The sequence below is a fragment of the Saccopteryx leptura genome, chromosome X (assembly GCF_036850995.1).
Source record: "Saccopteryx leptura isolate mSacLep1 chromosome X, mSacLep1_pri_phased_curated, whole genome shotgun sequence".
Lineage (NCBI taxonomy): Eukaryota > Metazoa > Chordata > Mammalia > Chiroptera > Emballonuridae > Saccopteryx > Saccopteryx leptura.
Window position 1 is genome coordinate 18,448,823 of NC_089516.1, and position 9,620 is coordinate 18,458,442.

The 9,620-nt window shown below is 42.9% G+C and overlaps 1 protein-coding gene across 1 annotated transcript; it reads left to right on the forward strand.

Moving 5' to 3' along the window:
* The first annotated feature begins 567 nt into the window (after positions 1–567).
* Positions 568–2,625, forward strand: LOC136386213 (melanoma-associated antigen B3-like). Its single transcript, XM_066357719.1, has 2 exons — positions 568–576; positions 1,711–2,625. Exons 1-2 carry the CDS (start codon positions 568–570, stop codon positions 2,623–2,625), a joined length of 924 nt encoding a protein of 307 aa, XP_066213816.1.
* The last annotated feature ends 6,995 nt before the right edge of the window (positions 2,626–9,620 follow it).

The following is a 9,620-nucleotide window of genomic DNA, read 5'->3' on the forward strand; positions in this document are numbered from 1 at the left end:
CTAAGTCCGTGAGGTGACACTGAGACTGCCCAAGCCATTCACTTTGAGATGCCTTGGGCAGGGCAGTCAGAACAACGTTATTGGATTGGTGTCAGAGATATGAGTTTTTGGGTTGCAAGAGAGGGTCCTCAGGAAGCAGAAAATGTTTTTCAGGCCATTCCAGGAGTAAGGGTTAGGATACTGGGTATGCAACAGGATCTGATAGGATCAAAGAGTACTCTGCCCTTGCTGGTTTCCCCGGGATACCTAAGAACTGTTTACATGATGTGACATACTCACTGCCTTTTGTGATGTCACATGAAGTCAAGGGATTTAGTCTGAGGATTAATCTAAGACTATGACCTGAGGCCAATAGTAGTAGGTTTCTAAGCTTTCTAAAAGCTTCAGTGAATTCTACAAAGACCTAGGAAACAAAATGTCACACAGGAGTGAATACACATTTCTTGCTCAACTTCAAGAAATCAAGGACAGGTATGGTCAGAGGAGATCATTACTTCCTTCTAGGTTCTCAAATTGGTGTTGGCCTTAGTATGAGTAGGTCTAAGTATCAAGGGGAAGTTATATACCATGACAGAGGTGGGTTGAAGCAAAGACTGAGGGACAGTCCACCCCTAAAAAGAATGATGACAAAGAATCTGACTAAGTCCATGTGTTAGTCCTTGAAGACCCGAGACAGGGTTATTGAGCTGAAGCTACCTCTACACATGTTTTTATTTGGGCTTTGAAATGTGAAATCTTTACCTTGAGTTTTCATTCAGCCAAAGAGGTAGGAACGCAAGGCCTTATATGAAGCCAAATAAGAAACCATAGTGATGACTGAGGACCTCAAAGAAAGCAGACCAGAAAATACCCACTGGAGGTTACTGTGCAGAGGTGATAATTTGAGGATCCACTTCACTTTATTATTGTGTTCCCCATGATATGCCACCAAGTTGATGATTTTGTGTGTGTGTGTGAGTGACAGAGACAGAGAGAAGGAAAGATAAGGACAGACAGGAAAGGAGAGAGATGAGAAACATCAATTCTTTGTTATGGAAGCTTAGTTGTTCATTGATTCCTTTCTCGTATGGGCCTTGACAGGGGGTCTATAGCAGACCGAATGACCCCTTGTTCAAAGCAGAAACCTTGGGCTCAAGCTGGTGAGCCTTATTCAAACTAGATGAGCCCACATTCAAGCTGGCGACCTCGGGGTTTTGAACCTGGGTCCTTCACTTCCCAGTTCTAAGCTCTATCCACTGCATTACAGCCTAGTCAGGCACCAGGTGATGTTCTTGAATGTAAAATAAAGGATTCCTCAAAATAAAAAAAAAACTGTCTACCCCCTGCTGCTGCCTCAGTATGCCTGAGATAAGACTGGCCAGAGGTACCCTAAAGGCTCCCCAAGGCAGAAACTAATAGAACAGGAGCCCCGTGGGTATTTAGAGCAGTACCTTTGAGAGAAACTGTAAATGTATCCTTACTTACAATCAAGATGATATTTCTATGCCAAAGGTGCACACACTCTTTCTAACTACCTCTTCCAGGTGCCCTACCAACTGACTTCGTGTTAACTCTCCTGACCGTTGTTGCTGACCATATTCATCATGCTTCAGCAAGGTAGGAGTAAAAATCATCATCAAAATCATCAATAGGCCCATGATGAAGTGGGGAGTCCTGGCATATTTAAGGTAGCTGTCACAGTGGAAGACGACCCCCCCCCCGTCCTCCTAGTCTTCTATTGTGAATGAGAATCCCCAGAGCTTATCAGCTACTGATACAACTAGCATTTCCCAGGTGTCTCTGAGAGCCCCAGTGACCACCATTATCTTTTCAGGTGCTTTTCACACAAGATCTGAGGACAGCCAAGATGAGGAAGATTCCCATCCCACTGAGGTCTTGTGTCCTGACCACTCATGCAGTGATCCTCTAGCTGCTGAGGTGAATGTGTTAGAGAGGTTTCTTCTCACCAGATATAAACTGAATAAGCCAATTTTTGAAGAAGACATGTTAATGATTGTCAGTGAAATTCACCACGACCAATTTGCCGAGATCCTTGAGAAAGCCTCTTGGAGGGTGGAGATTCTGTTTGGGCTTGACTTAAAGGAAATGGACTCAAATAGACGCTCCTACGAACTTGTCAGCAAACTGAAACTACCCAACAATGGGAGGGTGAATTCCGGTACAGGTTTCCCCAAGACTGGTCTCTTAATGAATATCCTGGCCATGATATTCTTGAATGGCAATCGGGCCACGGAGGAAGAGTTGTGGGCATTCCTGAGTATAATGCGAGTGTACCCTGGAAAAAAACACATCATCTATCGGGAGCCAAGAAAACTAATTACGAAAGATCTAGTGAATCTAAAATATCTGGAATACCGCCGAATATCTAACACTAATCCTCCACAACGTGAGTTTCTTTGGGGTCCCCAAGCTGTTGCTGAAATAAGCAAATTGAAAGTCCTCGAATATTTTGCCAAGTACACCGAAACAGATCCAAGGTCCTTCTCACCACATTATGAAGAAGCTTTGAGAGAGGAGGAAGAAAGAGCACAAGCTGGAGGGGCATCCGGAGCTGGCGCTAGAACCATCGGGCAGGAAGGATCCCATGGCCAGTCCACCAGGGTTTCCACTCCTAGTGATGTCTAGGATTTTGAGGGTTTTTTGGTCATCAAAAAAATATGACATCATACTAGCAAATTTCGTGGAAATGTGAAAGAAAACCACAGTAAATTTTCTGAGATAATGTAATGGGCAAAATAATAAATCTTCAGCCTGATTGTTCTTACTCCTTTCAGTCTTTTGTTTTGTATATTTAATTGATTTAGACCTTGATATGCTAAGGTTTTAAAGAATGTAGGAGATAGTATATCTTAACAAGGGAGACCTCTTACTCCCTTCACTTCTAGTTTCCAAACCCACATTAGCATCTGCTCTTTGGAAAGCCCTGAGCCAGTACTGGAGAAGCTAGGATAAAGCCCCAGCCTCTGCTCCTAGAACTGTGCTAGCTAGGAGCATCAATCATTTAAGAAGGATGTTGAGAAACCTTCTATGGCTTACAGGAGAGTAAAAAGAGTGAGTGATTTGGGAGGCTTTCCCAGAAAAAGCAGTACATTGAAAAGTTTTGCCTCAAGACAGTTTAAGTTTGGGGATGCTGTAGGTTAGCCCCTGAGGAGTCAATATAAAATTAAGCTATGTGGTGGAAAACATGCGGTAGTGGGGCTGGGGAGCAGAGGCCAGACCCTCAGATGAGGTGTCTGAGTTGAGACTGAACATATTTGAATGAAAAACTTCACTGTGATGTAATGTCTTAAATATAGGCCCAATATTATGTGCTGCCCAAATACGTGGTCAAACAAACAAGGGTTCAAATTGTGGACTGCAAGTTCCCCTCCATAGTTGTCACTTGCAGATGAAGGTCCCTACCAAGACCGTCTTTATGAAGGAGACGAAGCCCAGATCTTGCTCACTCCTAAGTAGTGAGCTTCCCCTCCCTAAGAGTCTGGGGAATTTGCAAATGATCTTATCACCTGCCACCATGAGAACCAGGGGTCACCTCATCCTCTTGATAGCACAAACCCAGCCTCCTGTAGCCTCTGCTCATTCACTGGTGCAACCTCATGTGTCACTGTGGGGCATGAGGTGTCCACCATCCCACTCTGTGAGTATATGTGATTCATAAATGGCTGTCTAGCTCACTTTACCTGGACAGTGTTCTGGTTTGGATGCGACATAACCACAGTGCGGAAATTCCTTCCTCACCCCATGGGGTGAGTAAGAGGTCATTGCACATACTCTCATGCATTAGTTTGGGACGCCAGATAACCCAGAAAGAACTCTCTGCCTGGGGCAGGGCATTAGTTATTTCAAGCTGCCCTAAGAAAATACCACAGAGTGAGGAGCTTAAACACATGAAAATAATTATTTTTCACTGTTGTAAAAGCTAGAATCCCAAGATCTGGAACTTGGCAAAGTGGTTTAATCTAAGTCTCTCCCTTTGTCTTGCAGATGGTTACCTTCCTCATTTGGCTGTCCTTTTGTGTGAGTGCACGCTGGGTGTCTTATTATGTGTTCGCCATTCTTCTTATAAAGACAAAAATCACAAAGGTTGATGACCCACCCTAATGGATTCATTCTATCTTAACTATAACTTTAAAGATCTTGTCTCTAAGTATAGTCACATTCTGAGGTACTGGGGGTTATGGCACCAACATGAATTTGGAGGGACACAATTCTCCCCCAACAGGCAGTAATTAGAAGTGTCTCTGCTCCCTTCTCAGTGCAGGAAATACAGTACACAAATGGGTGTTATATTCACACTCTGTCTCTTGGACTGTCTGACAAATAAAGAGAAGCTATATTGAGGTGACAGGCACAGAAGGCACTGTGTTGACACTTTCTCCTTTGAACTGGTAGAATCAGATCCCATTGCATTAAAAGAGCATTTTAATTACAGTGTCTTGAGTGTCATTAGGCAAAGTCTAAGAGAGGGCTAGATTTTGGAAGGAAACACATAAAAATAAAACAATACTGGTTTAGATGGAAGGTTAACTGGAATGGCCTGAAAGATTTGGTTCTTGATAAGATTCTAGAAACTCTGAATTGCAACCAGGTGTGGGTAAAAACCCACCAAACCCATTTAAATAATAAATGCTCTGTTGGGGAAAAGCAATTTATTTTATATTCTAAAGCAAATTTTTGGATGATTTGGTATTCTTCTAACTGAAGCATTGCATTTTCTCTAACATATCCTGGCTTCAGGGAAAAAAAATTCATTTCTAATGAGGATGATACTGCCTAGGTAAGAATCTTAACTGACATTCATTAATTGCCCAATATGTGCCTTGACATATTCTTTACTTATAATACATGCATTCCCACAATCTTACAAGATAGGGTTTATCATAATTGGCAGATGAAGAACTTGCTAAATTTTGACAGTCACAAAGGAGTAAGTGACAGGACTAGTGTAGACCCCTGCTCTGATTTCATCTGGGGCACACACTATCCACCACTCCCACCCTGGAGAAGACCCTGTGTATCTTGTTTCATTTTTCTTCTCACTCTTGCAAATATATCTCAATTAAAAAAATGTGCTCAACATAGTTGATTGGAATGCATAGTCACAAAATAATACCAAACAAATGAGAAATTTGAATAATGAAAGGAAGAATACAATATCTGTTAATAATACGATCGTGTAAATTGGGATCTTGTGAAATTAGCTGGCTCAGCATGTTTCCTACAGTAAGTAAATCTTTTAGAAAACAAAGTCACCACAATAAATTCAAAATAAAAATCATAAGAATAATGAAAAAAATAAAAAAAGAAGTTTTTTAAAAAAAATAATAGTGCATAAAAGTGCTTAAAATTAACTCAGAGCGCTCTAATAATGCTCAAAAAGAGATGAAAAAAATACAAGTTATATAACTGGCTGAGTCTGGGTCTTAAGAAGAGAAGAACGTTGGTTTTAGGTGTGTGTGTCTGTGTTTGTGTTCTGACAGCCCACCGTCTACCCCAAGTTCTCTACCGAGTTCTTTAGCTTCCCCATGTCACATGACTCCTGGTTACACAGACTTACAAAGACATGAAGTAGGAAGATTACTTAACAGTTGCAGGGATACAGCGCTTCCCAGGAAGACTTTCAATAAAGAGGCAGGAGACAGATGAGGACTTGGATGAATTCAGTCACTCACCATCATCTGCTCTTAGGTCTAGGCTAGCAGGCTGACCTGGGCAGGGAACACCTCTGGGAGATAAGGGCTTTGTCATAAGAGCAGTGGCCTAAGGATATGTCCTAGGTGCTGAGAAGCATGTAAATAACAATCCTTTGTGACTGAGGGTACTCTCCACCTCCAAACAGACCGGGGCTAGAGATCATACCCAGTTACCACTGGTGATCTGCATATAGCGCTTGCTCCCACCTAGGGCATTTTAGGAAGTGAGAGACTTTATTTAACTCAGGCAGGTGGCTTCAGGGTCTAGCTGGAGTCAAGGTGAGGAGAATGAAGAATGAGACAACCACCCATCCGAGAGGCCTCTGCCACTCCCTACGAATGAAGCCCATTCCTGTTCTCAAATCTAAAGGGCCCTGGGCTCAAGTTCTGTAATCTGGAAATTTTACTTAGTTTTATTAACACCAGTGAATTTTTGGTTCAGTTACTGTTCTTTGTTCAAGAACACTACATATTCTATGACGTCTCTTGGATTCAAAAATATTCCGTGGTAGGTGGGTGGTATCATCTGGGATCAAAATAAAAATATTAATTGCCATTTAAAAAAATATTGGGCAAAGTTTGTTAGTCAACTTGCCTTGTGTTTTATATACAGTATGTACATTTCAACAGCCCTGTAAGTTAAGGCTTACCATATTCCTAGGAAGAAGAAGAATTTGAGATTTACTCAAGATTACGAGGGGTTAGTAACAGAGCAGGGATGGGACTCCTGGCCTGAAATTGTCCAGAGGCCACACAGTATTGCACTCTTCCACAACCTAGGTAGTCCTTCGATCTGTATCTTTATTCATTTTTGTTCACAGTTTTCCAAAAATTATCTTAAGAGAAAGAAAAGGGCACTTGCAGCCATTTATTAACAGCAGGGCTATTCAATAGTACGATATGTATGAGACTGAATTGAAATTTGGGGATTGCATTGGGTTTTATTTTCCCAGGATCCTACTGACTGTTAACTCTGCCCGGGAGCTGGTGTTTTATCCAGCTCCAACCCTTTCCATCACTCCAGCTCCCTTCCATCACTCTGCCTATCTATATCTCTGTATTATGTATATATAATTTCATGAATCCTTCTACATTCTCTGATCCCATCCCCTTATCCCCCCTCCCTCCAACCGCTGCCCCTCTGGTCCCTGTGATCTCTTCTCTGCCTCTATTTCGTTCCTCAGCTCACTTTGTCCATTAGATTACACATATAAGTGAGATCATATAATGTTTGTCTTTCTCTGTCTGGCTTATTTCACTTGGCATAATAGTCTCCAGGTCCATCCATGCTGTCGCAAAAGGTAAGATTCCGTTCTTTTTGATGCCCACCTTCTAGCTCTGGAACCTGACCTGCTGACCAGCTCTTCACTTCAGCCTCCTCTGAGGGAGGGTATGCTCTCAGTAGACAAACAGCCCATATCACCTGCTCTCCCCTGACTTAGAGCATCCCGTCTCCCCGGCTGTCTCTTCCTTCACCATGGATGGCTATCATCTTCCTATTCCAGGATATATAATATTTTTGGATATTTTCAGTCACCCTCTTTTTCTCCCCAATCCCGTTGTTTTTAAAATGTTATTCTTTTTAATATACTTCTGAGTATAAATTTATAAACCATTTTGTTTATACATTTACAGCTGTGCATCAAGTCTACTAGAGCTTTTATATTTTATTAATTATATTTGGAATCTTTTCCTGTAATTTTTATCCCATACAAGAAAAATGGCATCTGAATCAGTATTACCTTGGAAATGTGAAGAATCTCAGGAGTAAAAAGGTAGAAGATCATGATATAGAACAAAATAAAGTTAAAGATTATTAATTTCTGGGAGATGACGTCAGAGTAATGGTGGGGTAGGAAGCGATACCGATAAATCTCCCCCAAAACTCAACAAGATCTTCAACCAGAAACAGAAAAACCTATCCTTGGAGCCTCCAGATGCTTCGCAATACACCCGAAGGTATGGTCGAGTGAAAAATTGGCTAAATATATAACCAAACCCCGAAGGAAATAGGGAGTAAGAAATGCTCCGCCTTCCTCACTAACCTAAACAGGGCGGCTTTCTCTGGGATCCGTGAATATAGAAACTGAGGCGGGCAAAGGGGGTGAATAGATCCAGGCCGCGGCACAAACGGCCGAACCAGGCTGTGGCACGGAGATCCAAGCCAAGGAAAAACTGATCCTGTGGCAACCCGGGCAATACAGCTAACACTCGTGCCAAACCCAGACAAAGAAAGACAAGCGTGGCAGCCATTTTACCTGATCTCCTGGTCAGTGCGCAGTTAGTGGGCGAGAGATTTCTTCCTAAGCTCCGGGAGTGGGTGCCCATGTTACCCCACAGAGAGGCAAAGTCAGAGGCCTTTCTGTGGGCCGAATGCAGAATCTCTGGGCAGCCCCAGCGCCCTGGGAAAGCCGCGCACGGGAGGAGCGAGAACTAATTCCAATGGTGGAAATTTTCCGTGCTGGTGGGGGTTTCACTCAGAGGGAAACGCGGTCGGCCTCATATCCTGGTCTGCGCGTGCAGATAGTGAGTGAGAGATTCCTCTGAGTGCCTTGGCAGTGTGCGCCCGTGTTATAGCACAGAGGGGCAGAGTCAGGGGCCTTTGTGTGGGCCAAAGCGGAATCTCGGGCCGCCCCAGCGCCTTGCAAAATCCACGCACGGGAACGGAGCGAGAGCCAATTCCAACGCTGCAACTTTTCCATGCGGTTGGGGGTTTCACTCAGAGAGTGAGACTGCTGTCCAGATATCCTGGTCTGCGCACGCAGATAGTGAGTTTCCTCCAAGCGCCCCGGAAGTGAGCACCCACCTGTGTTACCGGACAGAGTGGCAGAGCCAGAGATCTTGAGTGGGCGGAAAGCCCGCCTGATTATGCTAGCAGCTCTGACTGACTGAGCCTTACCCAGAGCCCTGTGCTGAGTGGAAATAGAGTGGGGAGTTGCCAGCTCTTTGAGCCTCTTACTATCCAGGCAGAGGCAGCAGCAACCCCATAGCTGGATTATCAGGCTACTAATTGAGGAAGGAAAGACTAGGAGAAAGGCTCCAGGAACACGGACTCTCTCACTGTCGGAGCCTATAAATGCTAATGAGCCTCGACTGCCAACGAGACTAAAGCACAATACATGACATTGCCATAGAGACTTATCAACTGCAAACCTCTACCTGAGCGTGCCAAAGGGGCAGAACCCGGGGTACAGAGTCACCGACCAGGAAGAGGGAGAGAAAAGAAAAAGCAAGAAGATAACCTCTCAAAATCAAGAATAATCTGCAGACTTTATAACCTATCCCATTTTATTATATTTGTTCGTTTGTTTCTCTTATCTTCATTCTTGATACTATTTTTCCTCCTCCAATTTGGCCGATTAACTCTCTGCCAGTCTTACTCTCTCCTCTCCTTGAACTACACTACCCATAAGTGTTACATCTCCCATTATCTTTTCTCTCCTCTTCCTTTCTCTCTATGAGGGTTGCACTCCAAAACCCTTAACTCTCTCTCTCTCTCCTTTCTTTTTTCTTCTTTTAGTGGTTCCCTCTTTTTTTCTCTCTCTCTCTTTCTTTTCTCCCTCTATATTAGTTTCTTCCTTTCTCCTTTACATCTCCTCTCATTAAAACCTCAATAACAAACAAATTATCTTATCTGGGACTCAAACTTATGTTTGTGGCATTTTGGGGGGTTTTTACTTCACCTTTTTAACTCACTAACAGTGCTCCCATCCCTGGCTCTCCATTTTATCTAGTTCTTGTTCCACTAAATACAATAGTAATTTTTTAATTTGTCCCCCCATATTTCTGTTTTCCTCTTATTCCTCTCATCATAACTCTTAGACAACCAACATCCAAAAGCAAATCATTTTATTCTTGACCCAAATTTTTTCCTTATTTGCTTTTTGTGGGTCCATACCACTTTTTTTTTCTTTTCTTTTTTTTTTT